Consider the following 23,561-nt stretch of genomic DNA (forward strand, 5'->3'; position numbering starts at 1 on the left):
CAGGTGTATTTTTGCTGTGAGATTTATATATATATATATATATATATATATATATATATATATATATATATAAAGTAAACATAAGCATGACTGGTAGCATTTCAAGATGAAACCTTACTTGATTGATGTGCTTAGGTTTTATTTGATTGTCAATTTTTAAAATGAATAAATCATGTTAAAATGTCCATATTAAATTTGATACATCAGGCATTTGAGGAACATTATTTGTACAATCATCAGTCATAATTATATTGCATTGCATTATGTTTTTCTCCCAACAATAAAACTACTGAACTTTGATAATAAAACAAAATATTAATCTTACTAAGACATATTTATGCGAGATACAGAGTGACAACTGGTATATGCATAAGTACAATACGGTATTCACTATTAGTATTGTGTAACAACAATACACCGTTTTTTTGCCTTTTGTTTAAGTGTATTTAAACAATTTTCTTGAAATGTTTGCATTTAAATTCAAAACATTTTAATTATAACAGTTATGCATTTATTTTAATGTAATTTAACATTTTGCATTTTATATTAAAACACGAACCCTGATCTGTATTCTGTATTGTGCTTTCCTGTATTTTGTTGAAATAAAAATAGCCAAAACTCTTAATAAACCTCGTTCATTCTGCTATAACACATTGCTATGGAAAAACTCACAGCATCTAAAATTCAAACTTGATGCCTTTCTTTTCTTTTTTCAATTGAATATTTTATCTTTTGTTTTTGTCGTTTGTTGTTTTTGTTACTAGTGCGTTTGTAACCTTTTTATGTTATCATGTGTTCTGTAGCCTAAAAACGAAATAAAAATAGCATTTCTTTTTGCTTTAATGAAATAAATGTGTCTTTATTGTTTTAATTGAATCTCTAACTCGTTCATTTCACGAACTTTTATTTTGAAACCTCCCAGTGGCACCGGAAGTGAGTTCCAGAATCGCGTCCACGTGAGCTCGCAGGCGCAGTGCCGCAATGAGTGATAGAGGACAGACGGTGTGTCTCTGAGATAAAGCGTAAATGTAAGCGTTACAGTATGTTTATTATTTTGTCCTCAGTTTATAACCCACAGTCAGTGCCATTACTGCCAGTAACTTAGTCTGTTTATGATGATGCGTGTTATTACTTTGTTTAACACAGAGTTAACTATCGAGCGACGATGGAAACTGGATAAATATGTCATTTTTCATAAACATTAGGTCCCATTTTTTTTTTGGCCAACCATCGTTGGGTGTTTTTAACAAACATTGAATCTCGCCATTAACATGACCGTTATTTAACCGCTTTAAGTCGGTACACATGTCGCATATGGCACAATGAAAGCCTGTGTCCTTAATTCCCAAGATTAGAATAGAGACTGCATGTATTGGACTGCTACGTATAAGAAGTCACAGAGTGAGCAATAGAGAGAAATTGTATGAAATAAACAACTGTGTGTGAGTGTCTTTCAGACAGTTGAGGTTTAACAGGTCAGCTGGTCATTCCTCTATGTTATATATGTAATTTGTGTTTTTTTAGGTTGAATTGGTGAAGTGGAGAATGGGCTGTAGTTGAGATCCAGAGGGATTATGGCATCATGACTGAGGAGCTGTTCAGAAACACGCAGGTGTCCATGAAGGTGGCAGCTTTGCACTTTGTGGACTTGCCACTGTCAGTCTATTACTCCCTTCCACAGGTAAAGTGGCCAGCAGCAGGGTTGTTTTCCAAGCTTACTGACTCCAAGCTTATTGCTTTGTCATCCAAAAATTGCTTTTTATATCTGGGGGTTATCAGCCTGGGTTCAGGTATAAAAATGATAATATACATTATTAAACGTTTTATATACATTGCTGGGTAGTAAGTAACTACATGTAATGTAGATCAATGTAATCAGGTTCCAAAAATTGGTCACACTTTATTTTAAGGTGTCCTCGTTACAGTGTATTTTATAAATTTAAATACTGAGTAATATTAATGAACTACATGCACTTAATTTAGGATTAGGATGAGGATACAGTTTAGGGTTAGTTGCATGTAATTATGCATAATTTATTGTTATTTTAATAGTAAGTACATGTAACGTGTAACAAAGACACCTTCAAATAAAGTGTTACCCAAAAATTAAGTACATGTAATTTGATTATACAAATACTCGTCATCAGACTACAGTTACTTTTTTTTTATTGATTACACATTATTCACATGGTCTCATGACATGCAGATAAACAGGTTTCATTTTTATTAAGTGTTTTATTTTGATTGTTGTAATAAAAAAAAATCTATATTTTATTTTAATGTAACTTTTATCATTTAATTAATTGTTAGCTTTTCATAAACTAGCAAACCTTGTACAGTTTCTTCCCAGTTAGGGAAACTTTTACGTAATATAATATTTAAGGCATTGAATGTTGTTAGTAACAATGAATTGAATATATTGTATTTCTCTTTTTATTTTTTATATCAATATGGTACAAGATTATCCTATTTAACCCTTTAGGCGCCAGGGTTTTTTGGAAAAAATGCTGGATTTTGACATCAAGATTTCAAAAGCTTGTGGCTTGAAAGGGCTTAAAGATAGAGATCTACTGTAAATTAAAAAAATGTTGGGCATGACCGAAAGTTTATGTGGGGTGTAAATATACTCATCTAATTTGCATATTATGACGTCATCAGGGGCGGCCCTCTTGAATTTCATAATATTTAGGAAATAGTAGATATTGAATTGATGTTTGATTTTTTTGTTTGTTTTTTTGTCTTTTTCTCCTCATTCCAAATGATCAGAAAAGAGGAAACCAACAATAAAACAGGAGAAAGTACTAAATTATTACTATATTACTATACTATATAGTAGTAAAACGCATGTGAACAGTAGCCTACTTTTTGATCAGTTCATCAGTAATATTCAGGAAATAATAGATATTGAATGGATGTTTGAACTTATTTGCATGTTGTTGTTGTTTTTTGTCTTTTTATCCTCATTCCAAATGATCAGGAAAAGAGGAAATCAACAGTAAAACAGGAGAAAGTAGTAAATTATTACTATATTACTGTGCCATAGTAAAATACATGTGCCTATTTTTTGATCAGTTGACCAGCTATCTGTCCAATCAGGTATCTATGTGACAGTTTATAGTTCTTGAGAGTATGGTACCTCTCATTGTATGGCACAGCGCACAGACCGACCCCACACACCGCACCTGTACTGTCTGCCGGCGGCACTTTGAGCGCGCGCGATCAGAACAAACAATGCAATCTGGCCGATTATAAGAGAGAAACAGCTCTCCTATGGACACTAAGACCACGTCCACCCCTGCCACCCCCATCCCCGTTGGGCAAAGTGTTGAAATGATCACTTGTTTGTGCTTTGTGAACGATCGCGCTTTGCGCGCGGCACCATTACGCAGAAAAGGTGTACCGGGAGAAGCGCGATCATTAGACGGCCGATCGTCATTTCCAAAAGGCAAATATTCCCCTTCAGAGTCAGAATCGGCCAATAACATTTGCAACACATCCTCACAGTACAACTTTTTATTAGCCGTTTGGCGATTTTCTCTCACAAATCTCACAATTTACTCAGGTGCTATGAACTGAATTGCTTCCGCATGAGTGACACGATAGCTCACTTACGCTGCTATTTCCTCGAACAATTTTGGTCTAGAATCGAAGTACTACATGTCTGCCATCTAGTGGAAGGGAATACAAATGAGCCATTACACCAGATTAGGAACTACAGCCCATTTCATGAAGTATGACGTCTTGTCGCAATTTTGCGACTTTGGCGCTTAGAGGGTTAAATCAATGTGATAAACACGTTAGGGCTAGTAGTACTCTAAAAGTGGTCAAAAAGTACTCTGATTATATTACCTGAAATGTATTAGTGTAATGTAATGGATTACATTACTAACTATAATTTGTGTCATGTAATTTGGAATATATACACACACACACGCACTTGTTATTATTATTATTATTTAATACAATTATTTTTGTGGCACATTAATGATATAGATTATAATGTTTGTACTGTTAAGTTGTAAGAAAGCCATTTGTAGGTTGATTCCCCCAAACAGTGTAAATCCTGAGGTACTGGGTGCTATCAACACTAAGTGCTTTGTTTAAACATGTTTACCATCTTAACACATTAACATTGGCTCAACTGTTGGTCTGATTTTGTGGCAGAAATATCTGTTTGTCCAGACAGGGGGAGTGTTTGAGAAACTTGTCTGAAAACCTTATTTTTGCAGTTCTGAATGTTATTACAAAATTATTGTTGCCACTTTTTATATTTTTATATAGAGTATATTTTATGTTAGGCAAAGCTTTTTATATACATCCTGGGTTGTTCCAAGTTGAGAACCGTTTCGCGGGGGATGCCAGGTGTTCCAGAAAAAAAAAAGGATATTCGAATCTCAAAATTGAAAATCGAATGCCAACCCACCAAACGAATATTCGAATATTCTGGTCCAGCCCTAGTTTTGATCTCTATTTTGAGCCATTCGATCATATTTTATGGATTTCACAGCTCTGTCTATTTATCATTGAATGCATATGTGTTGCATGCAGCAAGCTCACTGCCATGGATAAGATGGTGTTAACAGACCACGGGTGGCATTGCCAACATTGCTGTTCTCACATGCAGGCTTAAGAGATTGTTGGATACTTTTTGGAATGGCTTTTTGCTGTGAAATACAAAGTGGATGTTTTCCAAAAGCTTTTATACCTGTATATATCAAACGAAGACAGTGATCATCAGATACTGTCAAACTCTTAAATCATTAAAAAAAGTAATAAAAGTGCTGCTGCTATATTTCAGTCAAGTATTTTTAAAGTCTTCTGAAGCAATATGATAGCTTTGTGTGATGAAAAAACCCACGTTTGAGTTTGGATAATTTGCTGAAAGTTTTCTCTCAAATCTCACTCAGTTTCATTATTCAGTCCTAAATGCCAAAGTAGGAAAAGCTGTGGCATGAGTAGCAGTGCTTGATGTAGCAACCAGGATAAATAAGATGATGTTGTTGTGTTACACGGTGTCTTTTTGAGAGTTCCTCTTTGTAATGTAGGACATGAATTGTGGAAATTGTTTTTGCTCTTTAACAATGTTTAGGTCATTCACACAGTATTAGGTGTTTTCCGATAAATCTTGTGCCTGTGATTAGCTTAAACTTGTTCAGTAGATCAGATTGCTCAAGCCAATCACCGTACGCCCAGCCAAATGCCAGGCGGTCAATTCCAGTCATGTAATCCCTGCTGTCACCCTGTCTGACTATCTCACCCTCTCCCTATCTGCATTTCTCACTCTGATCTCTGTGCCTTGAGCTGAGCGGTTGATCCAAACTTAAACGTTGCCTTATGTCTCTCCATTCCCTCACTGAGCAGGTGAGTCTGAGCACCGGCACCAAGAAGCTCTTTGCTGCCACTGCCTTCGGTGCAGTCTCCCTCATTTACCTCGCCCGACGCTTCAGGAGGAGGAAGGGCAAGAAAAAAGCCAGTTCCCCTGTAGAGCAGGAAACATTTGAGTTCCTCACCACTGTCCCCCTGAAAAAAGGTAAATGCAGATCGCAAATCACCTTTAATCAACAGAGTATTATTCCAGTTAAAATGGTTTCATGCAAAAATGTATAGTGCACTACTACTGCATTCAAACGTTTGGGGTCAGAAACATTATTTTAAAGAAATTAATCATTTTATTCATCCCGGACAGTTGAGACTTTTATAATGTTACAAAAAAATATATTTCAAATAACTGCTGTTCTTTTGAATTTTCCATTTCTGAAAGAATTTTGACAAAGTTTCCACAAAGATATTATCAGCAGTACAACTGTTTTACTGCCCTCAGACTTTTTAATGGACTGTATATTATTTATTTTAAAATGTGTAGAAAATTATATGCTGTATATATTTAACATAATTAAACTCATAGTGTTAATGGAACAGTGGCTGTTTTTTTTTCTTTCTATTTTCCCCAGAGTCTGAGTGTCAAAATCTGCCTCTGAATTCAAAGAACTGCTACTCTTGTAATGTGGTGTCCAATAGTAGCCTGTACAGCAAGCTTTCCGGCTCCCTGCTGAGCCTGGCCTCCGTAAGCGACCTGATTTATTATCATCAATTTTGAACAGTTGTATAATATTATCTGTGACTTCAGAAGTCTTGTCAGATGTGTGCTTTTTGGCATTACTGCACCATTGTGATGTTGAAATGTCACATCTTTTCTCAGGTGAGGAGCAGGCACTCCTCCAGTAGCTCTACTTGTGCTAACGGCTCCAGTTGCTGGGACGGAGCAGGAGATGATGGTGACATCTATAACCTGCTTAACATCCCTGTCACAACTCCAGAGAACCTCTACCTGATGGGTAAAAACATCTGTCCAATTCTCATGTCCAAAGTCAAAGTTGCTTGTCTGGAAAGCACTGTGTTGATTGTGTATGTTCACAATCATAAATGTCATTCTAAATCGAATGTGTTTTCATCTGCAAAAAGTTCCACATGTTGAATAGATGTCTTTCCCACAGGAATGGAATTGTTCGAGGAGGCCCTGCGGCGCTGGGAACAGGCGCTAACGTTCCACAGCAGGCAAGCGGAAGATGATGAAAACTGTGAGTCTGTGAAGCTGGGAGCTGGAGATGCCATTGCAGAAGAAAGCATGGAGGTATTACTCGCCAACCACTGTAGTTCTCAGTAGGGATGGGTGATATCTACCTCGTTTTGCAACTCTGAAATACGCTATTTTCAGTGAATGTGCAAGACTTCTGATACATTAGCTGCTATAAGTAAATAACTGGAAGAATAGCAGTCCAGTAAATGGTACAACTATTTACCCTACAAACCAATGTATTCATAATTAAAATAATATGATAACTAGGGCTGTCAAGTGATTCAAAAGTTTAGTCTAATTAAATATATGATGTGTCCAAGAATGAAAAAAATCGCGCACAAATTTTGGCTTAGAAATTCTCCCCCAAAAGATAATTTAAAGGTGCTGTATGTAGGATTGGCGGTTGAACTAGGTATTGCAGTCCAAATTCAAAATATTGGAGACAGTTTTTCTTCACCAGCCCCTCCTCCACAGACTTGATACACACGCAGGTTGCCAGATTAACGACGCCAACAGAAACGAGCGCATATGACGATGAATGAAATTAAATACGCTGTGTTTTCCACCAACTGGCAACCCGGCGTTCTGAAATACAATTGGGTAAACTGGCAGTGGGCGGTTTCACAAATCAAAACAAACACAGACATTCCGGGCCGGAATGCACATTTTCAAAGGAGAATAACTGACTGTAGCATTGTTTTTCAGATAAACAAGTATGTTAATTTAGCATGTTTCTTGCTAATATCTGCAAACATATTTATGGTATTTTTATGCTTTAGTAGACCTTGTAAACCTTTTAAAGTTTAAAATTCAGCATTGTGTAAATAATGATAAAAAATGGGTTTTAATTAGTGCTGTCAATCGATTAAAAAAATTGGAATAACTTCCTTTTGCGATAACGTGTGTATACATTTTGGGCGGCCGCGGTACATTATAAAAGTAGCCCAAAAAACCGCAACCCACGGCTCTGTAATTTTTCCCACGACTGTATTTTCAAAATAGCCCAATTGTGCGGAAAACCGCAACACTGGTTCGCTGTACCCTTATCACGTATGAGTATACATATCTCTCGCACACTGTCGCTCGAGAGAGAGAGAGCGACAGTGTGCGAGAGATATGAATACTTCACTTTTGACAATCCCTGTGTCCCAATGTGCATACTATACACCCTATCTGCCCTAAATAGTATTGAAAATTACTATTATCACATAAAATTTAGGATGGATAGTGTGCACATTGGGACGCAGACAATAAGCCCTTTCACACATAGACTTTTCCGGGAAATTACCGGTAAATTGCCGTAAAGATATCATGTGTGAACAGGACTTTTTCAAAAATACTGGTAAATTTGTATGAGAAGTTGTAACATTACCAGTAAATTGCTGGAATTATGCTGTGTGTGAACGCAGAAGGAAAATTACCGGTATGAGCACGTACGAGTTCAGAACGCGCTGACGTAAGACGTCTACTCCGGGCCAATCATAACATTCTGTCGTAGATGACACATTCACTCCACACTTTCCCATGTATAATCCGCCTTTGTCTGACCTCTGTTTTCTTTCTCAATATTTAACATTTACTTAAGTAAGTGTAATTTTGTGTGTATTTGGCCACTTAAGCCCAACAACAAACTATGAAAAATAACTCAATTTGATACTCGCTATAGGTGGCTTTGGATGTTGCATTGTTGCATTTTGACGATGCAACAATGACTCGATTGGGCAAGTGACAATTTTGTCAACTGTCCCGAAATGCGAGTGAAAGTCTTGGATCGGTGTGCAGGAGCTTTGATGTGAAGCCGCTTTGAGAGAGAGAAAGAGAGAAGACGCGGTCCAGCTGAATCACTCACGCTGTCTTCAAATGACTGACGGGGTTCCCACGCTTCTTGAAAGTACTTGAATTTCAGACATATGGATTCAAGGCCTGGAAAGTACTTGGAAAAAAAACATAGGTCCTTGAAAGTGCTTGAATTAAATTTGAAATTTAGTTTATGGCGCTATTTCAAAATTGTCCTATATGTGCTGTCAAAGACAGAACGAAACGGCACAAATAATTGGGGTGGAGATGGGGTAGCGCGAAAAAAAACTTAGCGTGTGTTGATGTGCAGCCTAAGAGTTTTCTTGAGCCACTCCCGCTGAGTGTCTGACCATTACCGCCCGCTCCCGCAACGTGTGTGTGCCGCTCCCGCAAACATTCTAATATTGTATATCATTTTCGCGCTATTAATAAGTGAAATCACATTTGAATGAGCGCTCGCAGTTCACTTTCACTTTCGATTACACGATCACGCACACTCTGTGTAAAGTGAGCACATCTTTACAGCGCGTGAATAATTATTAGACGCGTTGATATTCTGATCATATTTATTTCCAAGAACATTTTACCACTTCTAAACCACATCAATCTTAATAACTACTATTAATTTTGTAATTAATCATTTATAAGTGATATATAAGTCCATGAAGGCTGGAAGTGAAAAACTGTGCAGAATTATTAGGCACATTTTCTTTTACAGATAAAATGAGCCAAAAAAGAGATTTAACTGAAAAGTCAAAAATTATTAAATCCCCAATGAGAAATATTCAAAACTAATGCAATACAGAAATTGTAAAGTTAAGACATGACCATTGGTCAGCGAAATGCTCATTGGTTACAGCGGGTTTACACAAAAACAGGTGGAGAAGATAAGACACACGGTAACTGCAAAATAATTCAGAATTAATGTGAAGAATTAGGTGTAAACCATCAAACATTTAGTCTCCAGCGCCACCATTTTCCAGAACTGCAACCTTCCTGGAGTCTCCAGAATTATTAGATGTCAGGTTCTCAGAGACTTTGCTTGTGTAAAAAATCCTAAAAAATGACCCTCACTTAATAAGAATAACATGCTGAAGTGTTGATAAATGCATGAAGACTAATTTTTATAGGCTTTATAGATGGATAAGTTGAGAGCAGTGTTAATTTTGACAGCAAATTTTGATTTAGTTTAGTCATAGTCTTTTGACTAAAATGCCATATAGTTTTAGTCATATTTTAGTCATCTGAGTTGTTTTTAGTTTTAGTCTCATTTTAGTTGACTAAGGGTGCCTACAGGGATTAATTTGTTACGTTGTTGCATTTTCTTCTTGTTTCGGTTCGCTTTCACACAGCAACATTGCAAAGCGTGTTTTACAAAACTGTGTTTATGCAAGTCACATGTGAGCAAATCTGTCCTCTTATTGGTCAGAGTTCACTTGTTTACGTTCCTCTGCGTCATTCATCAAGATGGATTGACAAGCTTGCTCCGCGGGCTTATTGCGGCTTTATAGCTGTCCTGGCAAACCTCTCTAATATATCTATCTATATATAATTATATTTTCACTATGTATATAGTGAAAATTATATATATATAATTATGAAAAAAATGGGATTTACAAAATAATTTTGACTTGAGTTGTTTATTAATGAGTAACGTCTCTATTGAAAGAACATGCAGATTTTTTATGTTAACAGGTTTACAGTGTTATTACAACATTTAACCACTTTTTATTCAATTAAAAATTGTGAAACTTTCAAATTTAAATCTTGTACAAGAACTACAGCAAAAAACTGTTTTGTTTTTTGCTGTAGTTTGCTGTTTTTCTAAAAATATTTTAGAAATTGTATTTGAATATTACCAGTATTAACTTCAATGGATTTCATTAAATTCCTTCAAACACGACTACTCAAAACGGTCTAAATTTATGAAACCTACACATTCAAAACATTATTACTCTGAAATGTTTAATGTAAATGTTAAGTGTAAGTAAAATGTTTAGTACTGTAAGGTCTTTCATGACACTACATTTGCTGGCGTGTGAATTTGATAGGTGCTTGATATAAAATAAAATAAATAGTGCTTAAAAAGTCCTTGAATCTGGTGTTCATGAAAGAGTGGGAACCCTGGACTGATTTAATCTGCTAGTTTGTGTGGATTGATTTACTTATATAACCTACTTGCTATCTTGAATAAATGTTTGCTGGAATTTCCCTCATTATAAACGTGAAAGCTGCGCAGATGAGTAAAACTATGTAATATATACACAATCACCCACAAAATTCTGGACATGATTAATTATGACTCTATTACAGAGATTTGTGAAATAAAATTCCATTATTTTTTAGTAATTTGTTCCCCAGGCCTGGAAATTGCTGTTTCAAAATGTAATGGCTTTTTCAGGTTTTTCATGCACGAACCCTAATACAAGCAACTGCACTCTGTTAATCACTTAAACTGGCCCACCAATGTGATCAGCTGAATGCTCCTCTAACCACATGCCGGATCCGCCACCCCGCTTTGTTCCGGGACCTTGAAATATACAAATTAAGCACTGCTTTGTAGTCGTCTATTACGATGTCTCTGGGACAAAAGAAGCTGCATGAATATTTACTAAAGCTCTATCATGCAAAAAGGATGCTCTAAATATAAAACTAAACCGCCAGTAGGTGGCGGCATGTCACGCTTAATGATTGAGTCATTCACTCAAACGATAAAGTCTGTCTTTACGTTGGGTCACTGAATCATTTTTACCCTTATATCTCAAATTTTTTTATTGGTCGATATTGGATATTTAAATTGTTCATGCTCATTTTTCTTAATTTTACATTTAGGGTACATTTCCCTCTAATGCTCACTTAAAATTTGATATCTTTAAAAACACTCATATTTTAATGATACAGTTAAGTGTAAACAGAATGTTAATGTGTGGGCCCAGTTTACTTAGCCATGTTTCCTAAGCATCCATGAGCATCTCCATGCTCATAAAACAGTATTCTAATTTTTACTATTTGTTAGGACATCATCAGTGTAGAATTCATCCGGAAGCTGGAGTCCCTGCTACAGAGAGCCTATCGGCTCCAGGAGGAGTTTGAGGGAGCACTGGGAATGACAGACCCTTCAACACGTCCTAGTAACGGTGAGCGTTAAACTAAAGACAATTGTGTCAATAGATGACTGTGTGGAAGTGAATGAATGATCTTATGTAACATTAATTACTGGGGTTGGCTCTGTGAACTATAACTGTACTCTAAAAATTGACAGGTTGATGCATGGCATAAATAATCCACCTTGTGTTGTGTTTTATTATTTATCTTCTAATGAATTCATATATCTCAGTGTAAAAATAACAATAATATAAAAATCAAACTATTTCTGTTTAAACTTTGTAGGCAGATTTTATACCTGCCAAAAAAAAATCAATAGATAAGAGACTGAAGTGTCCCAAAGGTTTCTTATAACAAATAACACATGCAACAGCAACTGTCTAATTGTGGCATTAAATTAGCAATCTATATCTAGCCATTAGAATTGAACATGTTTGTATAAGCAATGAAGAGATCCATTGAAGACAATTTTGTCATTAAAAAATGTAATTATAAATATTCACCTTTCAGTTTCAAAATATTCAGTTTTTGCTAAATACCTTTATTTTCGTACTTTTTATACCTCTGTATTATTCTAAAGGTAACATTTGGTCTGTTATATTTTCTTTATGCCTTGTTTCCTGTCTACAGCATTTGCATGCGTATGAATAGAAGTCAATTGAAAGAAAAAGTGTAGTGTGAGCAGTTGTACGTGTGTCTATCAAAAGGTGAACATTGTCCATGGTGATTGTTTACTCGTAATTATTGTGAATCTGCTGAAATGAGACTTTGCAATATGTGACAGAAAATCATGAAGAAAAGTGGGGCCAGATTTCAGCAACAGTATTAATAAATGGTCAGTAATTGTGACCATTATGATAACTTGGCTGCAGGTGTAAATGGACTGTGAGCAATTACTTGGTTTTCTTCATGCAAACCTGTTATTTCTTTCTGCTGTGGAACACATAAGATGTTTTGAAGATTGTTTCAACCATTGTAGTCCATGCAGTGAACATCAGTGCGATCCAAAACAACAACAGAACCACTGACTTTCATTATATAAACAAAAAAAAAGTCAGTCACATACAACCCGAATTTCAGAAATGTTGGGACATTTTTTAAATTTGAATAAAATGAAAACTGAAAGACTCTCAAATCCCATGATCCAATATTTTATTCACAATAGAACATAGAGAACATAACTAATGTTTAAAATTAGAAATTTTACATTTTTATCCACTAACTGAGCTCATTTCAAATTTGATGCCTGCTCCAGGTCACACACAAGTTGGCACGGGGGCAACAAAGGGCTGAAAAAGCAAGAAATTTTTAAAAGATTCAGCTGGGAGAACATCTAGCTACTAATTAAGTTAATTGACATCAGGTCTGTAGCATGATTAGCTATAAAAGGGATGTCTTAGAGAGGCAGAGTCTCTCAGAAGTAAAGATGAGCAGAGGCTCTCCAATCTGTGAAAAAGTGCGTAAAAAGATTGTGGAATACTTTAAAAACAACATTCCTCAACGTCAAATTGCAAAGGCTTTGCAAATCTCATCATCTACAGTGCATAACATCATCAAAATCTCTGTGCGTAAGGGACAAGGCCGAAGACCTCTGTTGGATGCCCTCAGACGACACGGCATCACTCATTGACATTACTAAATGGGCCCAGGAATACTTCCAGAAACCACTGTCGGTAAACACAAATCGCCATGCCATCTGCAGATGCCAACTAAAACTCTATCATGCAAAAAGGAAGCCATATGTGAACATGGTTCCGAAGCGCCATAGTGTCCTGTGGGTCAAGGCTCATTTAAAATGGTCTGTTTCAAAGTGTAAAAGTGTTCTATGGTAAGACGAGTCCAAATTTGACATTCTGGTTGGAAATCACAGACACCGTGTCCTCTGGGCTAAAGAGGAGGGAGACCTTCCAGCATGTCATCATCAGTGTTCAGTTCAAAAGCCAGCATCTCTGATGGTATGGGGGTGCATAAGTGCATACAGTATGGGCAGCTTGCATGTTTTGGAAGGCACTTTGAATGCTGAAAGGTATATAAAGGATTTAGGGCAACATATGCACCCCTCCAGATGACGTCTATTTCAGCAGGACAATGCAAAACCACATACTGCAGCTATTACAACAGCATGGCTTCGTAGTAGAAGAGAACCTGTAGCAGGCATCAAATTTGAAATTAGCTCTTTTTTGCATAAAATTGTAAAATTTCTCACTTTATACATTTGTCATCTATGTTCTATTGTGAATAAAATATTGGCTCGTGTGATTTGAAATTCTTTTAGTTTTCATTTTATTCAAATTTAAAAAACATTCCAACATTTCCAGAATTCGAGTTGTAGATTTGGAACAACATGAGGGTGAATAAAATTACAAAAATGCCCTTTAAGTTCTTCAAACAAAGAAGTGGACACAGTGGCTGTGCTAATTTGCACGTTCTGCTTTATGCAGCTGCGCCTGCTGCGTATTACTGAGTCTCAGCTCATGTTCTGTATCTAAATAAAGAAGCTGGTCATGGTCCAAAGTTCTTTCCTTACAACTGTTTACCTCTTACCCAGTCCCCAGAGCACATGGAACAACACACTCGATTCACACCCTTCCACATGCAAACCCTATGAACACATTTGTCCTTCAATGCAGTTGAATATGTTTATGCAGTCTGCTGTTTTGGAATTAGACCAGTTCGCTCACCCATGTGAGATAAGAGCACTTCAATCTAATCTTCCCTCATTTCCTGTGGCAGATAAGGGCATGAATCTCTCCGTGCGGGAGGACTTGGAGGACACCTGTCTGAGAGATTCAATCAGCATCGCCTCAACAGATTCCTTCGTCTCTGCCGCAGAGGTGAGAGGGAAGTGTTTGTGCCAGTCAGCTTGTGGCGCATGTGCTGGACAGTTTGAACCTTACTAACAGGTTGCTGTACATCAGTCACATTTCACAGACCTTCGTTCCTTACGGGATTCAACATAGATATGTTTTATTTTGGGCTATTCGGCACTCACTGTTGCCAGCACAGGCTTTCAGATCACATTTTCCTCCCATCATGTGTAATCTACAATAATAAAAAGCACCATGGTATTGGACATGTATTATGGTTTTCTTAATTTATCATGTTAAATACAGCTTTCAAGTAATCCTTGATTTTACCATCTTTACCATGGATCTGTGGGAGTACTTTAAGGGTAATAATCCTGTGTAATTGAAATCTGTCCCCCATTTCATTATTTAATCACTTTGTGAGACACCGTTATCTGTGGACACACAGGCACCAACCTGTATATAAATATAAATTTGAAAGAATTCTGCAGAAAAGTCTTAAATCTTGTGATTTGATTCAGTTATCTGAGCACAGAGAGAGGAGTGCCCATGCGCTGGGGTCACTGTGTCATCACCCCTTCTATGAGGACGCCCTGCAGATGGCTGAAGAAGGAAATATCTCCTGTCGAGTGCTACGGTGAGTCGAGTATGTCAGGTATGGGGGACTACAGAATACCTCATTGGCCAATCAGAATCCAGTTTTCCATATATTTGTGTAATAAATAAATGTATTCATAATAATCACAGGGTGCGTCTCAAACAGCTCCCTAGTATATCGTGTACACGAATTCAGTCATTTGTAAGTTCCTTGGCTCACTGCACTTTGAGACAATGAATACTCAATTTCCGGTGACATGATAATGTGCAATGTCAATAGACAACGCTGGAATTAATAAAAACAGACAGGACCAATCTCTTTTTGATATAATTTTTTATTCTCTTTAAACACATTGTTCTGTTACATGTTATTACATAATTTCAGCTGAATGTTAATTATAAATGTTAACTAGATGTGTTCATTACCTGTCTGAACAATTAGCGATGTGTGATTGTTGAAATATACTAAAAAAAAAATCGAGTTGGCTCGTGTGGTTAATGTTTGCGCTTCAGAAATGTGATGTAGTTTCTGGTAAGGGAGCATAGTTTCCAATTCTCCCTAGTTTTTGCAGTGCATTGTGGGATTTTTCAGGGAGCGTATGTTCCAGTGCACTTGAAGGAATTTGCGATTGAGTCAGCCCTTAAAATGGCCGACTCCCTGATCAGTGTCCTGACTACTGAACTAGGGAGCTGATTGAGACGCACCCACAGTAATCAGTTCTTCAATTCATATAGTTCATTAGATTAACTGTAGTATTAGTATAGTATTGTATTGTCGACTTCAATCATGTTCATAGGTGCGTGTGCATTGGATATTTGAATGTGGCTTATTCAAACTGATTTGAAAGTATGAACAGATTTGTTTGTTTGCGTACATTTCTGAAAATATTGTGCAGAGCGGAGTTCTATTTTTAGTTGTGTTTTATGTAGACTGTTGTTCATTGGCCTTTTTTTTTTTAAACAGAACTGAAATGCTTGAATGTCTTGGAGACACTGACTTCCTGGCAAAGCTGCACTGTATACGGCAGGCATGTCAGGTAAAGGATTTCTTTCTCATGTCCTGAAAATAAAAAAATTTTTTAATGAGTTTAGTGGGCTTAAGACCACTGATTGCTATGTAATTGTACTGGCCTGGTTTTAATGATACTTTGAAGCATTTTGTTCTGTAGATACCTGTAGAGGTATGCATTCTCCGCAGCTCTCCCGTGGGAACCGACCAGGTTTCTTGGGGCGCAGAATTAAATTCCCAAATAAAACCACTGGTACAGCCTGTACTCAGGACTCGCATGAACCAGTGCTTTTTGCGTCACACATTTAATTTTTTTGCGAGGTCTGTGCGCAGCATATGCATAACCGGTACCGGTAATAAATATACGGCCCTCCGACAGAACTGGCAGGTTGTCAATGAGTGACAGAGCAGAATAAGAATGGAGCAAAGAGTGGATGCACTGTCCTTGAAGGACGTTCAACTCTGTTTTGTTTATATGTGACCCTGGACCACAAAAGCAGTCTTAAGTCGCTGGGGTATATTTATAGCAATAGCCAAAAATACATTGTATGGGTTAAAATTATAGATTTTTCCTTTATACCAAAATATTAAGTAAAGATCATGTTCCATGAAGATATTTTGTAAATTTATTACCGTAAAATTATCAAAACTTAATTTTTGATTAGTAATATACATTGCTAAGAACTTCATTTGGACAACTTTAAAGGCGATTTTTCTCAATATTTAGATTTTTTTGCACCCTCAGATTCCAAATAGTTGTATCTCGGCCAAATATTGTCCTATCCTAACAAACCATACATCAATGGAAAGCTTATTTATGTATAAATCGATACAAATAAATAAATATTTTGCTTAGCCTATCATTTTAAATGACGGATGTCGTAGCCTATTTATTTATTTTTCTCTATTACACTTTTTCTACTGTGTGCAGCAAAATGTTAAATTAATTTAGTATTTTGACGACGAATAAAAATAGCTTTTTCCTACCGTGTTGGCAACAAAATGTTAAACGAATTTTGACTCTTAAGACACATAATTTGTTTAACATTTTGCTGTCAAGACTCTTGACAAGACGAACAAAATAACAAATACAATTTTGTGCAGACTACACTTTTATTTGTTAGCTCATCTCTTTCTTTCAGTAGCGGAAATTTAAATGTGAGATTCTGGAAACGAGATCTAAATTTAGCAGGAACCTTTGGTCGGGAAGAAAATTATTCTAAGCGGACAGCGGGTGAACAAAGAGAGAATATATAACGAGTGCGGGTAGGTAGGGAATATAACCTCGCGGGAACGGGACTAAAAAAAATTGTCCCGTGCAGACCTCTACCTCACAGTCTTCCTCAGAGTTGCCAGGTCTGCGTAACAAAACCAGCCCAGTTGATACTCAAAAATGCACTGCAACAGCATAAAAGTAGCCCAGTTCTGTGGAAAAACTTGCCAACACTGGTCTTCCTCCAGGTCCATGCTTTGGTTACGTAATGCCACTTTGACTGTTGGGTTGAAGTCTGCTGTGGAGCTCACCTTAGTGCACGCTCTGCAGAACTGCACATCACAGATGAAAGCATAATGTGGGCACTTGTGAGCACCTAAAATGACATCCTTACGGTCTTATGAACTTCATGCACATGTGGTGTCCATTGTTAAGACCGCAAGTTTACATGAAGTGTGTCATTTGGAATGGGGCCTGTATGGGAAAACTTTTAAAACTCTACAATGTATTTTAATTCAGGTCATCTTATGTGAAAGAGCAACTAGAGCATTTCTGGCTGACACAGGAAAGAGGATATTGTCTTCAATAATTGTTAAAGCAAGGAAGGTAAGTGTCCTTTCTTTCTTTCTTTCATGTGGTCCCATATGAACAGTCCCCATCCCAACTCACATGTTGTGTGGTTTGCAGAGCCCAAAGAGATTTGAGGAGGTGTTTGAAGAAATGATCTGCTTTCTGGAGCAAACTGACCATTGGGAGAACACAGAAATGGAGCTTTCTGCAAGAGGGGTGAGACATGTCTTTTTACACAGATACAAGACCTGCCAGTTTTCATTAAACAATTTTCACATTTTAAACACAGCTAATTTTGTTTAAAGTTTTACCTTTTCTGCTCTTCAGGTTAAACATCTGAACTTCTATGACATTGTTCTTGACTTCATCCTTATGGACTCATTTGAGGATCTTGAGAATCCACCTGTCTCTATTCAAAATGTGGTCAACAATCGTTGGCTCAACAACTCTTTCAAAGAGACGGTACGTACAGAATCTCTAGCATTAGATCTTATTTCAGCAGAATTACAATTTAGTTACACATTAATATTTAATAAAACTGCATTTTACCATCATAGGCCGTTGCATCAAGTTGTTGGTCTGTCCTGAAGCAGAAGAGGCAACATATGAAGGTATTGTTGGAAATGTAAATGTTTTGATCGTTGTACCAGAGTAAAGCATCTCTCCAGACAGCCAGACTTGAAAGATTTGAAGAAAAGAAAATATTTTTTGTTAATATTTCATTTTGTGTGTACAGGTTCAAGATGGCTTCATTGCGCATTTCTATGCAGTGTGTGAACAAATAAGTCCTGTCTTGGCCTGGGGGTTTCTAGGCCCTAAAAGTTCCCTGCACGATTTCTGCTGCTTCTTCAAGGTAAGCTGTAATTTGATTACCTCTGTCTCTCTTAAACCATGTCAGCTTCAGATGGCATGCCTACAGATACTGACTGTCACATGCATATGTGCTATGACCTGTAAAGAGGAAGAGATGATTGGTTCATGGGCATTCAACTGAGACAGCTACAGTGACCTGTCACCACATTTAAAAGCTTTACGACTTATAAGACTGACAGTTAGTAAGCTGCAGGACAGTGGCCTTCTAGGGACAGATTTGAAGAGCCCCTGTAATAAAGTGTGTCAAATATTAAATTGTTTACACTATTAAAATATAGTACACTAAATTGGGAAGGACTGGTGAAAATCACCATATCCCGTTTGTTTGGCTGGCCTTCTACGGCACTGCAAACTTCCATACAAGAACTTGTTGATGGATTTGCATTGGCAAATCCATCAACAAATAAATGCATTTGTATAATAAATAATGCATTGGTATTGGCATTAAGACTCTGAACTGTCCAATTGTTTAGTTGGAAGAAAAACATGCAATTAATGAAAATTTTGTGAGTTTAATACTGGATAAGATCAGGCAAATAATGGAAAAAGGTCCTCGTAGGTCTGATCAAGTGAACTACTGTTGCTCACTAGCTGCTTCTGTTGTCTAATTAGGGTTTAAGCTAAACTCTAGGGTTGAATATCTTGGTCCAGAGCAGGGGTATCCAAACCTGTTCCTGGAGGCCACTCTCCTGCAGTTTAGCTCCTGGATTAATCTAGGTCTTCAGACTCAATTGAAACTTCCAGGCAAGTGTGCTGGAGCTAAACTCTGAAGGAAGGTTTGGGCACCCCTGGTCCAAAGTGAGTGTCCTGTGCATCTCTTTGGACAAAACTGGGGTGTCCAGTCCTGCTCTGGGAGGGCCACCTTCCTGTAAACCTCCTGCTCCAATCTACCTGATTGGAAGTTGCTTGTAACCCTGAAAAGCTTTGTTCTGCTGCATACCATTTTGAAGGGTGCATCCCTATGCCCTAATCCCTTCAAAGGGTTTACCCCGTCAAAGAATCATGGGAGTGTTCATTAGTTCATCCTTTAAGGGTCCATTGAAGTGGCCAGTTTTGAGCACTTGGTTTGGAATGACCATTCAATATGGTCCCCATGATTATTTTCATTCCAAGGTGAGAAAAGCTTTGCTTCCAGGGGCAGGATTGGACACCCCTATATAAAAGACTCTGCTAGCTCTTTGTTCAAGCAGGGTACAGTTCTTCTAATCTGGCCCTGGAGGTCCACTGTCTCGCAGAGTTTAGGCCAAACCCTGATCAAACTTACCTACCTGTAATTTTCTAGACCTTGATTAGCTTTCTCAGATATCTTTGAGCAAAGATTCAATTCTGCAGGGTTGTGGCTCTCTTTGGTTGGATTTGAGAAACCCTGAACAGGCTAAAATAAGATAGTGTTTGCCTTAATACTGATGATCAGGGGCCGGTTGCACCAGCTAGACGTAAAAAAGCTGAGTGTAAGCCCTACGCTGGGCTTTGCAACATCCAGCTTTACGATACATATTTACACCTGTTGCACCAACTAAAACTACGATCAGGTGCAACTACGCCCGGCGTAGACGATTCGCGTCCACGTTGACACATTCTCCCGCAGTTATAGATATAGCGGAGACGACGCTACAACTACTAATATAGAACTGAATTGCTCCAGACATCATAAGTGAACATTTTCTAACAAGTGCGCATTTTTATATAGTGTCCCTGCACGTTCCCATGACAGATTTCTTAAAAAAAAAACATTAAAAATGAAGGCAGCAGGTTAAGTAAAATATAATGAATGCAATACAATGCTTCCCTCTAGTTATTTTTTTCTAGCTGACTATCGAGGTTATATGTACAATGAATGTCTTCCCTGAGGTAGCCAAATGTGACTGTGTTTTACTGACGTCTTTCTATGGCTGGAAAACCACATTTATAGTTTGTATTTTGTGATAAAACTGACAGAATTTGAAAGCTGATACTTTTATTTCTGATTAAAAGCAACAAGCACAAAACTTACTGCGATTATTGAATGGCAGGCACGCTACAAAGGTAATGAGTGGAATTAAAGACGTGAAATATTTCCAAGCATACTCTCCTTCCAAACAAGATGTCAAATGGTACATTTCTTTTAATAATCCCAGATCATGTCATATTTTTCTGCATAATTACAAGCTGTACATATTTTTTTTTTTAATTGGTTCAATTACTGTTGACCGAGTGTTATAGTCAACACCGAGCTCCGTGATTTATATTGATTATCCTGCCCGAAAAGACCATAAACATTACAGTTAACATCTGCAGTAATAATTAACTAACAGACATGAATCCTAAAAACTAATGTCCCAGCAAATCATGAGTTTTCACTTTACACCTACCTCTGACTAGGCGTAAGATTTAATGTGACGTAGCACTACGCCGAGATAATGCAACAGGTATAAATTCTAGACACGTGCATTTTACGACCGGGTGTACGTCCAGCTGGTGCAACCGGCCCCAGGGGTCTGTTGGGTCAGACCCCCAAGGTATAATCTTCACCAAATGCCTTCAATGCCAGCTTTGTTGAATGTAGTCAGACATTAAAGAACAAAATTGTTTATCTTTTGTCCACAGGAACAGGTGCTGTTCTTCATGAAGGACATTTTCGATCTGGAAAAAGTGCGTTACTCTAGTCTGGACACTCTGGCTGAGGACATCTTGCACCTGCTTCACAGACGTTCTGAATTGCTTCTTGCCTATCTGGGCACCGACATGATCGGGCACCTAAATGGCTGTAGTGGTACAACTTTGCACCTGCTACCCAGTGTATAGCTGGAAGCACAGGTTCAGTGAGCTACATCTGTCTCTCATCCTCCACATATTCCTGGATGTTTAACTTGTTGCCTACAGCTGTTAAGTTGACTGCACATCACGACTCTCGTCTTCCAAGTCATTATTAGTGCCATGTTAATGCAGTATAAAGTTTGCGTAGTGATTAAAATAAAGCAGGTAAGAAGGGACAGAGATGTATTTTATATGCCTTTCATGTGGTGTTCCAGTAGCTTTAATATTTTTACTTTTAATGAATTTTACACAACGAATGATGAGTTTTTGGGTCCATGATATGAGACTTGAAAGCTTTCACGGTTGTATGTTTTCATAGTTTTGAGAAAAGGATGTTATTCAGAAGAGATTGTCTTCATGTAGGTCACTTAAGAGTGTCCAAACTTAGGGAATTAGTGTTCAACACTGGCACATCATTAACTCTTAGTGATGCCATGAGAATTGTGGAACAGCTGACTTATGAATTGAAGTCATTACATGATCTATTACAAATAGTACATGTATTGTGACTTGAAGCTCAAACATCTGATGTATTCTGTAATAGGCGGAGCTGTATTTTGTTCATGTTAAGCCACTATACAAGTATGTATTAGTTGAACACTGAAATCACTAAATAAAAAATAAAAACCTTAAAGCCAATTTTAATGATTACAATTTTATTGATGACAATGGCAACAATCTTTAACATTTCAGACCAACAAATCTCAGCAAAAATCAAAAGTACATTCAACAACTTTTAACAGTTCTTGATAGTTTTACCTCAAAGGCATGCTCCAAATTTCTCAGATAGCCTCCGATTTTCTCTTCGTTTTTAGACCCCCACGAATTCTGTTGTGAACAATTTGCTCAAAAAGGAAACATCTTGCATGCATACAAAACGATATGCAGCAATAGATAAAGACTAGGCTTAAAGAAACTGTTTAACTAACAAACAAAAACCAGCCTGGCAAATGTCTACTAAAAAGAAAAAAAAAAAAGTTCCTGGTCATGGGCCACTTGTACAGCATTGATGCACATAAAATCCCTACACTTATCAACAAAAGGCAAAGAATGTACTCAAAACATTTCATAGAACCATTAGTCAACCAATAATACAGAGATATATGGCTACATTTCTATAATCAAAACTAACTGGCATCACCCTAACAGTAACATTGACTTTGCAATGACAGATTCCTCGTGATATTTTACCTTATAATTGGAGCCCTTGAACAGTCTACGTTCAGCGGAGGGACACACTCAAAGGATTCCTCCTTATGGACAAACTAGCTCAGGACCTGATTCTACGAACTACGCCTGCAGCATCTTCAACACTGTGAGTGAGAATGAAGGCAGCAATGTGGGATAAACATTAGCACTACAGAGGGGCAACAAGAAAGCTTGCAAACCAATGAAACATGAGCATACATACAGAGTACGTCAGTTATCAGTGAGTGCATTCATAGGGCTAACTGGATCATTTCGCATCTGCATGCATTGTGTAAGAGTAGAACAGAACCACACTAAACAGACTTACCAGAAAGCTAACAAATGAGCAAATTCATTCAATTGGTTTCAATTAGAAAAAAAAAACAATTCTAGTTAGAGGAAAATTATTTGTGAACTACAAGTCAAGGCCATGCAATTTATATGGACACAAAAAACATACTTCCAAGAGATCTTAATTCTGACATTTGTGACGTACGTCAGTCTATCTACTACGAGAAACATCCTTCATTAAAACAGCGGCACAAATTGACCTCAGTTTCAAAGGTGAAAAGCAATACACTAGATCACAGGTTCAATCGTTTTGATTTCTTATGATACTCTTACCTGTGTTATTGCTGCAGAACCTAAGGTGCAAGGTCAGGGATGACACTGCAAAATTAGACATTGCACCGCTCACTAATGAACAGTCGAAATAAAAAAAAACTTGCATTAAATCGACAGCCTCAATGACCTTAAATCACAAACAGGTCAGGCACAGATTTAGAAATAGGACATTAATACTAATTAACATTTGAAAGAGGCCATTTGCTGACGGTCTTTATGGGCTATGCAGTATAAAACACTTGTCAAATCACAAAGACAATTTACATGTCTATTCAATGTTAAACCACACATTCGCAGATGGATTAAGTTGCTGTTTCTACGGACGGACGGACTTGCACACAGTGGTAAAGTTCAGTTTCATATGAGAAATCTGAGAGACAAGTTCTAAATGACTAAAGCAGTGTC

At 37.3% G+C, this 23,561-nt stretch overlaps 1 protein-coding gene across 1 annotated transcript; it reads left to right on the plus strand.

Moving 5' to 3' along the window:
* The first annotated feature begins 950 nt into the window (after positions 1–950).
* miga1 (mitoguardin 1) lies at positions 951–21,982 on the plus strand. The gene is made up of 16 exons (XM_079379090.1): positions 951–1,028; positions 1,525–1,681; positions 5,362–5,530; positions 5,952–6,064; positions 6,200–6,335; positions 6,495–6,631; positions 11,391–11,511; positions 14,213–14,313; positions 14,808–14,923; positions 15,848–15,920; positions 17,625–17,711; positions 17,793–17,891; positions 18,003–18,137; positions 18,233–18,286; positions 18,412–18,528; positions 21,135–21,982. Exons 2-16 carry the CDS (start codon positions 1,583–1,585, stop codon positions 21,330–21,332), a joined length of 1,755 nt encoding a protein of 584 aa, XP_079235216.1. The 5' UTR covers positions 951–1,028; positions 1,525–1,582; the 3' UTR covers positions 21,333–21,982.
* The last annotated feature ends 1,579 nt before the right edge of the window (positions 21,983–23,561 follow it).

The sequence above is a fragment of the Barbus barbus genome (genome assembly GCF_936440315.1).
Source record: "Barbus barbus genome assembly, chromosome: 26".
NCBI lineage: Eukaryota > Metazoa > Chordata > Actinopteri > Cypriniformes > Cyprinidae > Barbus > Barbus barbus.